Source organism: Hylobates moloch, unplaced genomic scaffold (genome assembly GCF_009828535.3).
Source record: "Hylobates moloch isolate HMO894 unplaced genomic scaffold, HMol_V3 SCAFFOLD_15, whole genome shotgun sequence".
Lineage (NCBI taxonomy): Eukaryota > Metazoa > Chordata > Mammalia > Primates > Hylobatidae > Hylobates > Hylobates moloch.
In genome coordinates this window covers 77,607,933-77,627,138 of record NW_026652290.1, presented here as the reverse complement: position 1 = coordinate 77,627,138, position 19,206 = coordinate 77,607,933, and the positions used below count along the sequence as shown (strand labels likewise).

Sequence of the window (19,206 nt, the reverse complement as noted above, 5' to 3'; positions counted from 1 at the left end):
AATAATATAGTGTGTTGTGAGTTGAATTCATTTGCACGGAAATCGATTACGGTCCTTTGTTTCTATTTCCCTATATTTTCTTTCCGAAGGCCTCATCAACATTGTTCTTTAACAGTAACCAAAACCCGAAATCAGCTCGGTTCTCAGTATTTGGCTCTATGGGAACACCTTTTCTTTTCTCTCTCTCTTTTTTTTTTTTTTTTTGAGACGGAGTCTTGCTCCTGTCGCCCAGGCTGGAGTGTAATGGCACGATCTCTGCTCACTGCAACCTCCGCCTCCCAGGTTCAAGCTATTCTCATGCCTCAGCCTCCCGAGTAGCTGGGATTACAGGCATGCGCCACCACGCCCGGCTAATTTTCTATTTTTAGTAGAGATAGGGTTTCTCCATGTTGGTCAGGCTGGTCTCGAACTTCAAACCTCAGGTGATCCGCCCGCCTCGGCCTCCCAAAGTGCTAGGATTACAGGCGTGAGCCACCGCGCTCGGCCTGGGAACACCTTTTCTTACATCTTCAAGTGCCAGAAATGCTTATGAAAACGAGAAAAGAATTATTAAGAGTAATTATAAAGAAACACTCATTTTCTTCCCAAGAGAACCAAGGAGATTTCTTCTTTCCTCTTCTTTTTTTTTTTTTTTTTTTTTTTTACTAATTTCAAAGGAGTATAATTAAATTGCCAGGTAAAAGCTCAAAGGTCTTTTTTATAGTGTTGTGGAAGGTTCTCTGCTTGTGTTTGTATTCCCTTTAGCCTCCACGTTCCTCTATCCAGTTCCCGCACCCATTCCCCCAGGCCGCGTTCTTCAAGGCTTCAGAGCAGCGCTCCTCTGGTTAAAAGGAAGTCTCAGCACAGAATCTTCAAACCTCCTCGGAGGCCACCAAAGATCCCTAACGCCGCCATGGAGAGGAAGCACCTGGGGCGGGGCGGAGCGGGGCGCGCGGGCCCACACCTGTGGAGGGGGCGGCGCCCCAACGGCAGCGCCGGGGCTGGGGGAGGGGAGCCTACTCACTCCCTACTCCCGGGCGGTGACTCATCAACAAGCACCAGCGGCCAGAGGTGAGCAGTCCCGGGAAGGGGCCGAGAGGCGGGGCCGCCAGGTCGGGCAGGTGTGCGCTCCGCCCCGCCGCGCGTACAGAGCGCTAGTCCTTCGGCGAGCGAGCACCCTCGACGCGGTCCAGGGACCCCCCTCGTCGCTGTCCTCCAGACGCGGACCTGCGCGCCCCTCACGGTGCCTGGCCGGCTCCTCGTGCCCCACTCCCGGCGCACGCCTTCCCGCGAGTCCCCGGCCCCTCCCGCGCCCCTCTTCTCGGCGCGCGCGCAGCATGGCGCCCCCGCAGGTCCTCGCGTTCGGGCTTCTGCTTGCGGCGGCGACGGCGACTTTTGCCGCGGCTCAGGAAGGTGAGGCGCGGACTTGGAGCAGAGTTGTGGAGTTAGGCTGGGCTGGGGGGCAGCGGCCCCCGGCCCCCGAAACGGGAATAATAGGGAGGGGACCAAGAGGCCGCGCTTTCCAGCCTGGAGACCGGACGACGCGGCAGTGCCCCGGCCCAGGCCCTCCGCGCGGTAGGAAACGGCGAGGCGGCGCTCACTCGCGCCGTCCCGGGGAGCTGCCTCACTTTGCAGCTTTGCTCGCCTCGGTAGGGAAATGGCCCGGGGCAGAGGCGGGGGTCAGGCGGGGAACGGTGTGGCCAAGTCCAGGTTTCCTGCGGCCACCGAACCGGTGTCTCGCGCCCTGGCGCACCCACGTCCTCGGTTCGGGGTGGCCTTGGGGTTCTTTGGAACAGCCCACAGCCCCACCCGGTGGCGGAGTCTCTGCGACAGGGACCAGCGGGCTCGCCCTTGTCCTTGCAGCGGGCCCCGGATGTGGGCCTCAGGCGGGGACAGGTGCCCGCAGGGAGGCCTCCAGGGCCGCTATGCACCTGCGCGCGGCAGGCGGCCTGGACTACACAGGGCGTGTGGGTGTTTTCCCTTTTCTAAGGATCATATGAGTAATGCCAAGCTTATTGTAGGGAACGCAGAAATAATAACCGTAAAGAGTAGAAACCTATAATCCCAGCATTTTGAGAATCCCATAATTAGTAATTTCTTTCTTTTTTTTAATTTAATTTTATTTTATTTTATTTTTTGAGACTGAGTCTTGCTGTGTCCCCAAGCTGGAGTGCAATGGCGCGATCTCGGCTCACTGCCACCTCCGCCTCCCGGGTTCAAGTGATTCTCCTGCCTCAGCCTCCTGAGTAAAGTAGCTGGGATTACAGGCGCGCCACCACCCCCCGCTAATTTTTGTATTGTTAGTAGAGACTGGGTTTCTCCATGTTGGTCAGGCTGGTCTCTAACTCCTGAGCTCATGACCCGCCCGCCTCGGCCTCCCAAAGTGCTGTGATTACAGGCGTGAGCCACCATGCCCGGCCTATTTTATTTTTTTATTTGAAACAGCCTTGTTCTGTCGCCCAGGCTGGAGTGCAATGGCACTATCTTGACTCATTGTAGACTACGCCTCCCGGCCTCAGATCATCCTTCTGCCTCAGCCTTTATGCCTGGCTAATTTTTGTATTTATTATTTATTAATATTATTATTATTTTTGAGACAGAGTTTCGCTCTTGTTGCCCAGGCTGGAGTACAACGGCACAATCTCATCTCACTGCAATTCAGGCGATTCTCCTGCCTCAGCCTCCCAAGTAGCTGGGACTACAGGCATGCACCACCACGGTCAGCTAATTTGTATTTTTTGTAGAGACGGGTTTCACCATGTTGGCCAGGCTGGTCTCGAACTCTTGACCTCAGGTGATCCACGGACCTTGGCCTCCCAAAGTGCTGGAATTACAGACGTGAGCTACCGTGCCCGCCGAATATTTGTATTTGTAGAGACGAGATCTTGCTATGTTGCCCAGGCTGGTCTCGAACTCCTGGGCTCAAGTGATCACTCCGTCTGGGCCTCCCAGAGTGCTGGGATTACAGGCGTGCGTCACCACACCCGGCCTTAAAAACAAGATTTAAAATGGTGACTGGTATGTTGCACCATTATTCAAATGTTAGACATGTAGTTTGAATTCAGTTTCTCTTAACTGTGGAATAAACAACTTGGCTGCCGTGTCTCTCTCTCTCTCTCTCTTGGAAACAGTGTCTCGGTCTGTCGTTCAGCCTGGAGTGCAGTGGCACATTTACAGCCCACTGCATCCTCCATTTCCCAGGCTCAAGCAGTGCTCTTACTTGGACCTTCCAAAGTGCTGGGATTACAGGCATGAGCCACCGGTCCGGCATCTCTTGATTGATTTGTAAGATGGTGCCTAGAAGTGGAGTGGCGTTTGCCAAAGGTCTCTGGAAGGGCTTTTACACTTTCACCAATGGAGTGGCCTAAATTCAGTAATTATACTCTCAAAGTAATGCACTTTAGTCAACTCAGTGTTTTTCTGGCTTCAATCTGGGACTACATGCTTAATGTTAAATTGCTTTAAAGTGGTCATAGCTGCTACAGGTTTGTGCTCAGAAAGTCTGCACCCGACTGGTCTGATTTAAATTTCATGCCCCTTAGGGATGAACAGTGTGTTTTAAACAAGTACAGGATGGGGCTGCAGAAGATTTAAACGCTCGAGAACAAGTGCTGTATTCTCCCCTTTTGTGACCCCAGTATTGAGTTTAGTGTTGGGCAAATTAAAGGTGGTTCATATCGATTATAACTTGAACAGGGAAAAATTGAAGTCAACTTAGGGTACTTGAGATACAAAGGATCAATATAAAAACTCTGGTTTGTCGTGCTAGCTTTTTCTTTTTTTCCCTCTTCAGTTGAACTGAGGAGATAGTTTTTGTTTTTAATGATTGTGCTCTTTTAACTAGACAAAAGGAATTAGATAGTCTTGCCAATTCGAAGTTAAATGAACTTTTGAGGTTGTTAAGGACAAAACTATTAAACTGACATCAATAACCCAGAATGGGCTGCTTAGTGTCACTTTCCAAATCAGGTACTAGGATTTAATTTAGTTAGGAAACTCACTTACAGGGAGGACTACAACTGCATTTGAAAGTGTAATTTTTCCAAGATATAAAATGGTTTAAAGGTTGAATATATTCCTGTTAAGCCCCAAAGGAAACATCCCTCATTTAACAAAATGGGGTGGGAGAGCGAGAGGTGAGGATTCGCAGATCCTAGAATTGGAATTGTTGATTTTTTTTGTAAAAGAGGCAGTGACAGCTGGGCATGGTGGCTCACGTCTGTAATCCCAGCACTTTAGGAGGCTGAGGTGGGTGGATTACCTGAGGTCAGGAGTCCTAGACCAGCCTGACCAACATGGTGAAACCCCGTCTCTACTAAAAATACAAAAAAAAAGCCGGGTGCGGTGGCTCACACCTGTAATCCCAGCACTTTGGTAGGCCGAGGCAGGCGGATCACGAGGTCAGGAGTTTGAGATCGGCCTGGCCATTATGCTGAAACCCCATCTCCACTAAAAGTAGAAAAATTAGCCAGGTGTGTTGGCGGACCCCTGTAGTCCCAGCTACTCGGGAGGCTGAGGCAGGAGAATCGCTTGATCCTGGGAGACAGACATTGCAGTGAGCTGCGATTGTACCACTGCACTCCAGCCTGCGCGACAGAGTGAGACTGTCTCAAGAAGAAAAACAAAAAAAGGCAGTGACTAACAGGGGTGTTATTTAGCAGGAGAGGAGTGTGGAAGGAGCTAAGACTGGGAGTTTCACAAAGACAAAGCTAGAAATGACGCTTGGAGAGCTGTGTTCTTGTTTTAAAAAATTGTAACAGGACGCCAGGCACAGTGGCTCATGCCTATAATCCCAGCACTTTGGGAGGCTGAGGCGGGAGGATTGCTTGAGGCCAGGAGTTCAAAACAAGCCTTGGCAACATGGTGAAACCCCATCTCTACAAAAAGTTAAAAATTAGCCAGGCATGGTGGTGCATGGCTGTAGTCCCAGCTACTTGGGAGGCTGAGACGGGAGGATCACTTGAGCCCAGTAGGTCCAGGCTGCAGTAAGCCAAGATTGTGCCACTGCATTCCAGCCTGGGCCACAGAGTGAGACCCTATCTCAAAAAAAAAAAAAAAAAAAAAAATCAAAACAGGAATGCATGCAGATTAAACTATGTGTCTGTATACAGTATGCAAACTTTAGCAAGTGCCAGGCACTTAGGCAGTAGTCTATAGCTGAAAAATAAGACATTCAGCACCACTTTTTAAGGTTTTGTGTCCTTGTAACTTTAGGCATTATTATTACAATATAACTTTGCTGGGACGTGAGAGTTAATAGATCCACATTTTAAAGTAGATTTTTTTTTTTAAATTTTCTAGAATGTGTCTGTGAAAACTACAAGCTGGCCGTAAACTGCTTTGTGAATAACAATGGTCAATGTCAGTGTACTTCAATTGGTGCACAAAATACTGTCATTTGCTCAAAGCGTGAGTAAAATATCCTTATTACCTGTAAGCTTTATTTTGACTTAATACTTCTTTAATTGATGTGCCTTGAGTTGGAAAGAGTTTTATTGGCTTAAATCTGAATCATGTTATAAAGTAAGTGTGGGAACACATAAGTTTCAAATAATCTTTGACCCTGGAACTTTAATTTTTTTTTTCGTGTAATCATGAAATCAGTTATTTTTCAGTTTGGCATTAAGGTTTCTTTTTCAGTGGCTGCCAAATGTTTGGTGATGAAGGCAGAAATGAATGGCTCAAAACTTGGGAGAAGAGCAAAACCTGAAGGGGCCCTCCAGAACAATGATGGGCTTTATGATCCTGACTGCGATGAGAGCGGGCTCTTTAAGGCCAAGCAGTGCAACGGCACCTCCACGTGCTGGTGTGTGAACACTGCTGGGGTCAGAAGAACCGACAAGGACACTGAAATAACCTGCTCTGAGCGAGTGAGAACCTAGTGAGTGGGGCTGCCAATACTACTTGTTTTCATGCTGTTCAGATTCATTTAATTAAATTCATTTTTGATTATGTAATACGATTTCATGGTTTAGAATTCAGAAGATATGAGTGTCCAGTGAAAAGCTTCCTTCTCATTCCAGTCCCCCCCGCTACCTAGTGGACCTCCATAGAATTGATGTTATTCATTATTCTATAACCTTCCAGAGATAGTTGATGAATTTGTTATATATCTATTTTGTTATTTTTACATAAGTGGTAGCATACTAGGTATAATTTTTCTTTTATATCTTTACTTAACATTATTCAGTATTTCATAATTGCATTAGTAGTAAATGTATGTAATTTAACCTATGTATTTGCTCATTGATTGTGTTTTAAAAGTGAGATATGCTTGTTTTAGGGATTGTTTAATGAAAAGGAACAGAAACCCACTCACGCTAGCTTAAGCAAAAAAAGACTTCATTGGAAGGGACTAGAAACTGGAAAGGATGTCAGGACCAAAGTGGGCACTTTCTGTTTTTCTATTTTGGTCTTCTAGAGCCTCGTTGTCAATTTTCTCTTTGTGCCCTTTCTTTTGTTTTTTCTTTTTTCTTTTCTTTTTTTTTTTTTTTGAGACGGAGTTTCCACTCTTGTTGCCCAGGTTGGAGTGCAGTGGCCCAATCTCAGCTCACTGCAACCTCTGCCTCCCGGGTTCAAGCAACTCTCCTGCCTTAGCCTCCTGAGTAGCTGGGACTACAGCTATACCACACCTGACTAATTTTTGTACTTTAGTAGAGATGGGGTTTCACCATGTTGGCCAGGCTGGTCTCCAACTCCTGACCTCAGGCAATCCACCTCCCAAAGTACTGGATTACAGGTGTGAGCCACCATGCCCGGCCCTTTCATGCCTTTTCATCTTTTCAGTTGAACAGGGCACGACACTGCCAGCTAAACTTTGACTTCATGTGACTTTATGTATTGTGCCCAGGGAACAGACGGTCAATATTAGAAAGGGTGTTCCCTCCTGGGTGTGTCCTTTATGAAGGATGTGTAAGGGAAGAAATTATGGGAATATCTACTGCATAAATTTTTTTTCTCTTAGTCCTTATAATTCGAGAATTTTAGGATTAGCTTATTAGGAAAATAGTATAAAAGACTGAGTTAGAGTTAACTGACATTGTCTTTTTACTTTATAGCTGGATCATCATTGAACTAAAACACAAAGCAAGAGAAAAACCTTATGATGGTAAAAGTTTGCGGACGTAAGTGCAATTAAATGCATCATATTATTCTTGCACAATTGGTGGCTCAAATCTTCCATCCTACACCATTAGAAAAACCAACTCTAAATGCTTTTTTATATTTCTGAAAAATAAAGTTACTTGAAATAGAGTTGCAAGAATAGCACAGAGATTCCGGGAATACACTTCACTCAGATTCACCAATTAACATTTTGGCACATTTGCTTTTTATATGTGTATGTGTGGATGAATATGTGTGTGTGCTTTATATTAGTGTATCTATGCATGTATAAATATTTTTCCCAGAAGCACATGAGAGCAAGTTGTAGACATTAGGCCCCTTTACTCCTAAGTACTTTAGTGTATCTTTTGCTAAGAACAAAAGGCATTCTTTTATATAAACCACTATACAATGATCAAATTTAGGAAATTTTTTTTTTTTAGACAGAGTCTCGCTCTGTCACCCTGGCTGGCGTGCAGTGGCGTGATCTCTGCTCACTGCAACCTCCACCTGCTGGGTTCAAGCGATTCTCCTGCCTCAGCCTCCCAAATAGCTGGGACTACAGGTGCCTGCCACCACGCCCTGCTAATTTTTGTAGTTTTAGTAGAAACAGGGTTTCACCATATTGGCCAGGCTGGTCTCGAACTCTTGAACTTGTGATCCTCCCACCTCCACCTCCCAAAGTGCTGGGATTACAGGTGTGAGTCACCATGCCCGGACAGGAAATTTAATGTTATATCACGTTGTGCCCATTTTCCCAATATTGTCCTTTGTAGTAATTTTTCCCCTCTGATTCAGGACCCAGTCCAAGATCATGTATCACATTTAGTTGTCGTGACTCTTTAGTCTCTTTTAATATTGAACAGTTTCTTGGCCTTTCTTTGTCTTCCATGAACTTGCTATTTTTGAAGAGCATGGGCAAGTCATTGTATATAATGTCCCTCAAATTTTGATTTGTCTGATGTTTCCTCTTTTTTTTAAATTTTTTGAGTTGGAGTTTCCTTTTTGTTGCCCAGGCTGAAGTGCAATGGCGCAGTCACTGCTCACCGCAACCTCTCCTTCCCGGATTCAAGCGATTCTCCTGCCTCAGCCTCCCGAGTAGCTGGGATTACAGGCATGCGCCACCATGCCTGGCTAAATTTTTTTGTATTTTTGGTAGACACGGGGTTTCTCCATGTTGGTCAGGCTGGTCTCGAACTCCCGACCTCAGGTGATCTGCCCACCTCAGCCTCCCAAAGTGCTGGGATTACAGGTGTGAGCCACCTCACCCGAGCCTTGATGTTTCCTCTTAACTAAAAACAGGTTATGCATTTTTGACAGGAAAACTACTTAAGCGATCTTGTGTCCTTTATAATACTTCACATTAGGAGTTGCATGATGTCAGCTTGTCCCTTTACTAGTAATGTAAACTTTGGTTAAAGTGGTATCCACCAGGTTTTTCCACTGTGACGTTACCATTCTCCCTTTGTAATCCATAAATAATCTATGGGCAGATACTTGGATACTAAGTAAATGTTCTTTTTCTAATTAAACTGGTACCCAGCAGTTTGAATATCAATGGATGATTCTAGCCTGAATCAATTATTATTATGATAGTTGCAAAATGGCAGAAAAATTTTAACTTTAATGACAATTTTAGACCCTGAGCTATCTGCTTAAAGAGCAGTGCTTCTTACTGTTGTGTGGTACAAACATTTTTTTTAATACAGATTTTAAATTCTTTACAGTGCACTTCAGAAGGAGATCACAACGCGTTATCAACTGGATCCAAAATTTATCACAAATATTTTGGTATGATTTTTTAATAAGTGAGCTTTAGCAGACAGTTGGTGAGACAGTATGTTTTGAGTATAAGGACAGCCAGTGATTTAAGTGGTGGTTAAATGCACTTACTGGAGCAACATTTTCAGATCTGAGTACTTAATGTGAATTTCCTGTTACTGTTTTTCTGTTTGTTTGTTTCTTTAAGACAGACTATTGCTCTGTTCCCCAGGCTGGAGTGTCATGGCAAGATCTCGGCTCACTGTAATCTCTGCCTCTAAGGTTCAAGCAATTCTCATGCCTCAACCTCCTGAGGAGCTGGGACTACAGGCACATGCCACCATGCCCAGCTAATTTTTGTATTTTTAGTGTCGACGGGGTTTTGCTATGTTGGCCAGGCTGGTCTCGAGCTCCTGGCCTCAAGTGATCTGCCTGCCTCAGCCTCTCAAAGTGTTAGGATTACCGGTGTGAGCCACCACGCCCGGCCCATTGTTTTTGGTTATCATTGTTTTCCTTCCATAGCCTTTGAAAAGCCTAGTTTTACCCCTAAAGAAAACGTAGTATCTCTTAGTATCTCTAAAACATTTGAGTTTTCTTATCCTGGAGAACCTGTCCCTGTGGATGAGCTCCAGCAACATCTTAAAGTAAATATGCACCAAAATTACTTTTGTTAAATGTAGTTTTGGTGCATATTTACTTTAGGATGTTACTGGAGCTCCCATCTTCTCTGCTTTAGGGAACTAGTCCTTAACCAGTTAGCCCTTACTTAACTCTTTAAACTCTGGTTTAAAAAATAAAAAGAAGCTTGAATAGTGTGACAGAACTCTTTAAAGGCAGTATGAATTTGTTCAAGACTCTTAAGAACATGATGGCCGGGCGCGGTGGCTCACGCCTGTAATCCCAGCACTTTGGGAGGCCGAGGCAGGTGGATCACAAGATCAGGAGATCGAGACCATCCTGGCTAACACAGTGAAACCCCGTCTCTACTAAAAACATACTAAAAAGTTAACCAGGTGTGGTGGCGGGCACCTGTAGTCCCAGCTACTCGGGAGGCTGAGGCAGGAGAATGGCGTGAACCCAGGAGGCGGAGCTTGCAGTGAGCCGAGATCATGCCACTGTACTCCAGCCTGGGCAACACAGAGAGACTCCGTCTCAAAAATAAAACAAAACAAAAAAAACAACATGGTAAATGCATACTGCGTTTTACCTTGCATTTCTTTTTCTTTCTTTTCTTCTTCTTTTTTTTTTTTTGAGATGGAGTTTCTCTCTTGTTGCCCAGGCTGGAGTGCAATGGCGCGATCTCAGCTCACCACAACCTCTGCCTCCCAGATTCAAGCAATTCTCCTGCCTCACCTTCCCTGGTAGCTGAGATTACAGGCATGTGCCACCACGCCCGGCTAATTTTGTATTTTTAGTAGAGATGGGGTTTCTCCATGTTGGTCAGGCTGGTCTTGAACTCCCGACCTCAGGTCATCTGCCCACCTCAGCCTCCCAAAGTGCTGGGATTACAGGCATGAGCCACTGCACCCGGCCTTACCTTGCATTTGTTTAGTAATTTAGTTTTAAAGTAGTTCTAATCCAAATAAAATACTTTCATATCTTATTTAAAAATCTTTTCAATATAAGAAAATTCTCTTAGGAAAAATTGTACATTGTAATTATGTTTGGTTGCATGGCTGTCTACTTCCCTTTGATAGATTTAGAGACCTCCCAAAGATTTCTTGATTAGTGATAAACTTAATTATCCACTAATGGAAAGGAACAGTGAGTGATGCATGTAGATTATAGAAAATCAAACACTGAATGTTCTGATTTCCAAATAATGTTATTTTCAAATGATTTTGATTATATTAGTATTAATTTGTATTATTCAATTTTTTCCCCAGTATGAGAATAATGTTATCACTATTGATCTGGTTCAAAATTCTACTCAAAAAACTCAGAATGATGTGGACATAGCTGATGTGGCTTATTATTTTGAAAAAGATGTGAGTATAATCTTCTTTATTCTATTCCTGTGTTCAGGAATGTAGTCTATCGTGCCTCAGTGAATTAAATATATTTCATCACCTTTTTCTCCACTTATAGATCAACCAAATGGTTCTGCTGCTGCCATTAATTTTGTCCTCCCTGTCACTCACATGCATCTTGCTTGTTTGTATATTTATGCCTCTTATCAAATTGTTCTGCCTAAAATATCTCTCCTCTTTCTTATAATTCTTATTTATTATCTACTTGGTGGTTACTTAGTTTGTGCATATATGCTCCCCTATGATATGTATAATTTACACAAATAAGAGTCTGTTAAAAAAGACTATGTAACTGGTATGATTAAAATATTTTGTTTAAACTTTAATATATTATAGTGAGGTATTTTCTGCTGAAATATGAGGTTTGCTTCAAAATAATCTGGGCAGGGGTGAAGGGATAAAAGGAAGAAGAGATGAAGTAAGAGAGGCTGTGTGTTGTCCTTGCATCTGGGTGATAGGTACATGGGCATCATTGCACTACTCTACATTCGTGTATGTTGAAAGGTTCCTGTAATAAACAGTTTTTTAAAGTTCCAATAGATTAGATTGTTATCACTAAAACCATAAAGATTCTTGGCAGCGGTTCTTTTGGCATACAATTTGTATTTAATTATATGTGGCCATGGTTGGTTTTCTTAAATATTTTTAATTCCTTTTCTCCTTTTCAATACAGGTTAAAGGTGAATCCTTGTTTCATTCTAAGAAAATGGACCTGACAGTAAATGGGGAACAACTGGATCTGGATCCTGGTCAAACTTTAATTTATTATGTTGATGAAAAAGCACCTGAATTCTCAATGCAGGGTCTAAAAGCTGGTGTTATTGCAGTTATTGTGGTGGTGGTGATAGCAATTATTGCTGGAATTGTTGTGCTGGTGAGTACAGAACAAGTAAAATTTCATTTAAGGGTATATTTTTTCAAGAAAAAGTAATAATGGCTGGGTGCGGTGGCTCACATCTGTAATCCCTACACTTCGGGAGGCTGAGACAGGTGGATCACTTGAGCCCAGGAGTTTGAGACCAGACTGGGCAACATGGCAAAACCTTATCTGTACTAAAAATACAAAAATTAGCCAGGCATGATGGCTTGCACCTGTGGTCCCATCTACTTAGGAGGCTGACATGGGAGTAGTCAGTTGAACCCAGGAGGTCAAAGCTGCAGTGAGCCATGATCACACCACTGCGCTCCAGCCTGGGCAACAGAGCAGGACCCTGTCTCAAAAAAAAAGAAAAAAGGTAATATGAAAAAGTAACATCCATATTCCAAAACATTCGGGGAAAAAAAATCTTCATTTTTAAATAATTTTTTATGGTGAATGAATGTATTGTATTTCTGGTCTCTGTTTACAAAAGTTATTTTATGAAGCAAGAAAGGACACTAATAGTAAAAAGCTGTGGCTCTGCACCTCACAGGCCAGTTAAATTGCCATCTAGCAGCAAGTGTCTTTCAGTTCTCACTGCAAACAATTCAACACCTAGTGCAAAATACCTGAACCCCCAAACCACTCAATGAGATGAAACGACAGAACACAAAGTTAACGTTAGCCATAGAAAAGAGTTAAAAGTGATATGTGAATCAATACTTCCAAGTAAAGATGAGCAAATTGAATTTAACAGTGCTTCAGCAAAAGAATGTATTGCTTGAAGAAGTAAAAGGTTTATTTTAGGAATGTAAGGATACTTCGGTATCAAGAAATCTTACTAACACTGGCCAGGTGTGATGGCTCAGGCCTGTAATCCCAGCACTTTGGAAGGCTGAGGCAGGTGGATCACTTGAGATCAGGAGTTCAAGACCAGCCTGGCCAATATGGTGAAATCCTGTCTCTACTGAACATACAAAAAATTAGCTGGGCGTGGTGGCACGTGCCTGTAATCCCAGCTGCTCAGGAGGCTGAGGCAGAAGAATAGCTTTAACCTGGGAAGCGGAGGTTGCAGTGAGCCAAGATCATGCCATTGCACTCCACCCTGGGTGATAGAGCAAGACTCTGTCTCAAAAAAAAATTAAAAAAAAAAAAAAGAGGCCAGGCACGGTGGCTCATGCCGGTACTCTCAGCACTTTGGGAGGCTGAGGCGGGTGGATCACGTGAGGTCAGGAGTTCGAGACCAGCCTGACAAACATGGAGAAACCCCATCTCTACTAAAAATACAAAATTAGCCGGGCATGGTGGCTCATGCTTGTAATCCCAGCTACTCAGGAGGCTGAGGCAGGAGAATCGCTTGAACCCAGGAGGTGGAGGTTGCGGCTGAGATCATGCCATTGCACTCCAGCCTGGGCAACAAGAGTGAAACTCCGTCTCAAAAAAAAAAGATCTTACTATACTAACACAACAGAATTCAGAAATAGGTTTGAGCGTATTTGGGAACTTAGATTTCCAGTTCAATCAACCATGTTTGGCTATCCATCTGGAACAAAACAAAAGTTGAATTCCTATTTCACTCCACCAGGCTGGCCATATTGCCCAGCTGTGTGAGGGTGGCATGTCCAGAGCACAACAGCAGGAAAGGAGTTGGGCAGTGTATCCATTTTCAAAGACATTTACATTTTTAAAAATATAAAAAAGTAAAGTCCCAAGAAAATTAATTGAGGGAATGTTTGTACAACATTGTGGTAGGGGAAACCATGTAAGGCAAGAAATCAGGAATCCATGAAAGAAAAGATACATATATGTGTATGTATATTTTGAGAGAGTGTCTTGCGGTGTCACCCAGGCTGCAGTGCAGTGGCATGATTATAGCTCACTGCAACCTCCAATTCCTGGACTTAAGTAATCCTCCTGACCCATCCTCCCAAGTAGCAAGGACTACAGATATGTGCCATCATACCTGGCTAATTTTTAAATTTTTAGTAGAGATGAGGTCTTGCTATGGCTGCCGAGGCTGAGCTTGAACTCCTGGGCTCAAGCAGTTCTTTTGGGTTAGCCTCCCAAACTGCTGGGATTACAGGCATGAGCCATTGTACCTAATCCTATATATATATATTTTGGCTTCATTAAAATTAAACATTTTATATGGCAAAGAAACCGTAAAGTAAAAAATATCAACGATAGGCATGAAAAAGATATGGTGCATAAAGCAAAAATGGATGTTATACATAATATACAAAGAGTTCTTACAAATTGATGAGGGAACCTAAAGAAAGAATGACAACAGGTAGGGATAGAGAGTTAATAGAAATTTCAGATGGCAAATGAACACGAGTTGTTAATGCTGGAAGTCTGATTGTCCTGTAGAAATAAATGAAAACACAAGTGCAGTAAGGAAGCACATTCAGTTATTGTATCATAGCATTGCTTATAAGAGTGAATCTGGCCAGGCGTGGTGGCTCACGCCTATAATCCCAGCACTTTGGGAGGCTGAGGCGGGCGGATCAACTGAGGTCAGGAGTCCGAGACCAGCCTGACCAACATGGAGAAACCCCGTCTCTACTAAAAATACAAAATTAGCCAGGCATTGTGGTGCATGCCTGTAATTCCAGCTACTCAGGAGGCTGAGGCAGGAGAGTCACTTGAACCCAGGAGGCGGAGGTTGTAGTGAGCCGAGATCATATCATTGCACTCCAGCCTGGGCAACGAGAGCAAAACTCCGTCTCAAAAAAAGAATAAAAACAAACAACAAAAAAAGTGAATCTGGAAAATAGCCTGAGTGTGTATCAGTAAGAGAGTAAATTGTGTTTCTTGTATCTACAATAGGGAATAATGTCAATGAGTTTGATCTTTATCTTTGGATCTGGAATGGTTGCTATGATGTTGATACAGGCTGTGCACAAGGTGTTGATGATACTGCATGATCCCATTTTTAGACCCCAAAACTTAGATGCATGTGTTTATGTACGATATTTGTATTAGTGTGGAAAAGGAGGATGTGGAAGAATGTACCCCAAACTGTTAAATTTCTTTCTTTTTTTTGGAATGGAGTCTCACTGGCCAGACGCAGTGGCTCACGCCTGTAATCCCAGCACTTTGGGAGGCCGAGGCGGGCAGATCACGAGGTCAGGAGATCGAGACCATCCTGGCTAACACGGTGAAACCCCATCTCTACTAAAAATACAAAAAATTAGCCGGGTGTGGTGGCGGGCGCCTGTAGTCCCAGCTACTTGGGAGGCTGAGGCAGGAGAATGGTGTGAACCCGGGAGGTGGAGCTTGCAGTGAGTCGAGATCGCACCACTGCACTCCAGCCTGGGGGACAGAGCAAGACTCCGTCTCAAAAAAAAAAAAAAAAAAAAAAAAAAAAAAAGAAATGGAGTCTCGCTGTGTTGCCCTGGCTGGAGTGCAGTGTCATGATCTCGGCTCACTGCAACCTCCGCCTGCCAGGTTCAATTGATTCTACTGCCTCACCCTCCTGAGTAGCTGGGACTACATGCGGAAGCCACCATGTCCGGCTAATTTTTGTATTTTTTAGTAGAGACAGGGTTTCACCATATTGGCCAGGCTGGTCTCGAACTCATTACCTTATGATCCGCCTGCCTGGGCCTCTCAAAGTGCTAGGATTACAGGCATGAGCTACTGTGCCTGGCTTCTTCTTTTTCTTCTTCTTCTTATTTATTTATTTTTTTTTGAGATGGAGTCTTGCTCTGTTGCCCAGGCTGGAGTGCAGTGGCACGATCTCGGCTCACTGCAACCTCTGCCTCCCAGGTTCAAGCCATTTTCCTGCCTCAGCTTCCCAAGTAGCTGGGACTACAGGCGTGCACCACCATACCTAGCTAGTTTTTTTTTGTATTTCTAGTAGAGATGGGGTTTCACCATGTTGGCCAGGCTGATCTCGAAATCCTGATGTCAGGTGATCTGCTCACTTCGGCCTCCCAAAGTGCTGGGATTATAGGCGTGAACCACCATGCCTGGCCTAAACTGTTAAATTTCTTTAAAGATGATTCATTGTTTCCTTTTTTTCTTTCTTTTTTGTTCTCCCATTGGATCCAGCATTGTTTTTGATTTTTTTTTTTTTTTTTTGGTTTGTTTCACTTGTGGTAGACTTTTTTTTTGTTTAGTAGTGAAAATTTTTATTTTATTTTATTTATTTATTTATTTATTTCAGACAGAGTCTCCTTCTGTTGCCCAGGCTGGAGTGCAATGGTGCACGATCTTGGCTCACTGCAACCTCTGCCTCCCGGGTTCAAGCTATTCTCCTGCCTCAGCCTCCCGAGTAGATGGGATTACAGGCGCCTGCCACCATGCCTGGCTAATTTTTATATCTTTAGTAGAGATGGGGTTTCACAATATTGGCCAGGCTGGTCTTGAACTCCTGACCTAAAGTGATCCACCCACCTTGGCCTCCGAAAGTGGTAAGATTACAGGCATGAGCCACTGTGCCTGGCCTATTTTATTTTTATTTTTTTTTTAGAGATGGAGTCTCACTCTGTCACCTAGGCTGGAGTGCAGTGGCGCCATCTCGGCTCACTGCAACTTCTGCTTCCTGGGTTCAAGTGATTTTCCTGCCTCAGCCTCCAGAGTAGCTGGGATTAAGGCGCCCGCCACCACGCCTGGCTGATTTTTTTGTATTTTTAATAGAGTCGGGGTTTCATCATGTTGGCCAGGCTAGTCTTGACCTCCTGACCTCAAGTGATCCGCCCACCTTGGCCCCACAAAGTACTGGTGAGCCACCACGCCCAGCCCACCTTATTTATTTTTAAGAGACAGGGTCTTACTCTGTAGCCCAGGCTGGAGGGCAGTGGTGCAATCTCCACTCACTGCAACCTCTGCCTCCCGGATTCAAGCAATTCTGGTGCCTCAGCCTCCTGAGTAGCTGGGACTACAGGTGTGCACCATGACACCTGGCTAATTTTTGTATTTGTAGTAGAGATGGGGTTTCACCATGTTGGCTGGGCTGCTCTGAAACTCCTGACCTCAGATGATCCTCCTGCTTCGGCCTTCCAAAGTGCCGGGATTACAGGCATGAGCCACTGCACCGGCGTGAAATTTTTAATTTAAGAAACAATAAATGTTTATGGATAGATGTTAAAATTAGTTTTTTCCAGATCAAAATTATGTCCATTAAAAGCATATATGTCCGTTTAGATAACCTTTTTTTGAGTAGCAGTCCTAAAACAATAGTTGTCTTTCTTCCACTCAGGTTATTTCCAGAAAGAAGAGAATGGCAAAGTATGAGAAGGCTGAGGTAAATGGATTACTTACCTAAATAGAAAGGCCCCTGTTGAATCTCTTACTCCTAATCACTCTACCTTCCTACACACTGATGCATTTCACTTATGCTGGAGTCCCTGTATACTTTTGTGTTTAGGTTCTTAGGGACAGTCTTAGAATGTGCTCTTACCTAAATCTTCCTGCGTGAGTCCCATGGCAGATCACCATCTATTTTCTGCCTCATAGAAGAGTGGAATGGGAAGCCTATGGTTTTTATTTTACAAAGCGTCAACATCTAACAGAATCTTCTAAAGGCATACTCCAGTGGATTCACCTTGGAGAAACTCATTGTGACTAATGATCTGATTTATTATCTCTATGCCAGTGAAATAATCATTTAATATGAACTTAATTTGTCATAATCTATTGTGTACTAACTAGTCATCTATACTAGTATGACATCAAAGTGTCAGATTGTTAGTGTGTTTTAGTCCCTTAGAATTGAATATGAACACTTGTCCTTGAACCCTATCAATAACATTTTTCATATATCTATCAATTTTTGTGTATCTTTGTAGTTGTATATGGGCCACTTACTAATATTTTAGCAAGTAATAAAAATAGAAATGTTAAGGAATATTGGAAAAAATCTAATAGAACCAGAAAGTTCTAGCATTTTTTTCCCATTCTGTAGTAGGTCATCTGGCTTATTTTGTTTGGTGACCATGAGTCTAGAAGACTAACCCTGAATTGAACTGTAACAGACAGGCAGAATGACAATGTAGGGTTGTAGTGCAGAGCAGTACAGACCTGGGTTTGGCTGGACAAAGTTATATAACCTCTTTAAGCCTCCATGTTTCCTCATCTGTAAAATGAGGATAATAGATAGTATGGACCTGTTGCAAGGATTAAATATAATCGGTGTAAAGTGTTGGTCCCATGCTTGCCACATAAGAAAATATTTGTCAACAGAGTAGTAGTCATCGTTATCATTGTCTCAGTTTGCCTGTAACTAGTTGTGTGATCTGAGACAATAATTTTGAACTTGAGTTTCCCCACATATAAAATGAACGATTGATAATAGAAAGTAAATCAATTTTTTCCTAGCCTTAAAAATAGTATGCATTTAATAAAAATCTTATTCTTAAAGATCTAGCTTACCTCCAACTTGCCCTAGTCACTTTGGCGATCTTGTCTCTAAATAGAACCTTGAAAACACTTAAATGTGTGTTTCCTTGCAATATAGCTTTTTCTTTTTTTATTTAAATAAGTCTTATAAACGTGGAAAAAATTATCTTGTGTTCCTTTAATTTCATTTTTATTTAATACTATTTTCAGAATGAACAAAAGATTGAAAAATTATTTAGAAATTCTTTCTGTACTTTTTCCTGTTTCAGATAAAGGAGATGGGTGAGATGCATAGGGAACTCAATGCATAACTATATAATTTGAAGATTATAGAAGAAGGGAAATAGCAAATGGACGCAAATTACAAATGTATGTGCATGGGACGAAGACATCTTTGAAGGTCATGAGTTTGTTAGTTTAACATCATATATTTGTAATAGTGAAACCTGTACTCAAAATATAAGCAGCTTGAAACTGGCTTTACCAATCTTGAAATTTGACCACAAGTGTCTTATATATGCAGATCTAATGTAAAATCCAGAACTTGGACTCCATAGTTAAAATTATTTATGTGTAACGTTCAAATGTGTGCATTAAATATGCTTCCACAGTAGTTTGAAAAACTATCTGATTTGTGATTGAAAGCTGCCTTTCTATTTACTTGAGTCTTGTACATACATACTTTTTTATGAGCTATGAAATAAAACATTTTAAACTGAATTTCTTAACTTGGACATTTCAAATTTCTTCTTTTTCTTTCTTTTTTTTTTTTTTGAGACGGAGTCCCACTCTGTTGCCAGGCTGGAGTGCAGTGGCACAATCTCGGCTCACTGCAACCTCCGCCTCCTAGGTTCAAGCGATTCTTCTGCCTCAGCCTCCCAAGTAGCTGGGACTACAGGCGCCCACCACCATGCCTGACTAATTTTTTTATTTTTAGTAGAGACGAAGTTTTACCATATTGGCCATACTGGTCTCTAACTACTGACCTCGTTATTGGCCCACCTCTACCTCCCATAGTGCTGGGATTACAAGCGTGAGCCACCAAGCCCGGCCTCTTTGTTTTTTTGTTTTTTCTTTCTTTTTTTTTTTTTTTTTGAGACAGGATCTTGCTCTGTAGCCTAGGCTGGA

The 19,206-nt window shown here is 43.1% G+C and overlaps 1 protein-coding gene across 1 annotated transcript; it reads left to right on the top strand.

Moving 5' to 3' along the window:
- The first annotated feature begins 1,032 nt into the window (after window positions 1-1,032).
- EPCAM (epithelial cell adhesion molecule) lies at window positions 1,033-18,798 on the top strand. Its single transcript, XM_032177204.2, has 9 exons — window positions 1,033-1,392; window positions 5,281-5,388; window positions 5,620-5,860; window positions 7,038-7,103; window positions 8,811-8,874; window positions 10,731-10,832; window positions 11,548-11,748; window positions 16,940-16,984; window positions 18,348-18,798. Exons 1-9 carry the CDS (start codon window positions 1,317-1,319, stop codon window positions 18,387-18,389), a joined length of 945 nt encoding a protein of 314 aa, XP_032033095.1. The 5' UTR covers window positions 1,033-1,316; the 3' UTR covers window positions 18,390-18,798.
- The last annotated feature ends 408 nt before the right edge of the window (window positions 18,799-19,206 follow it).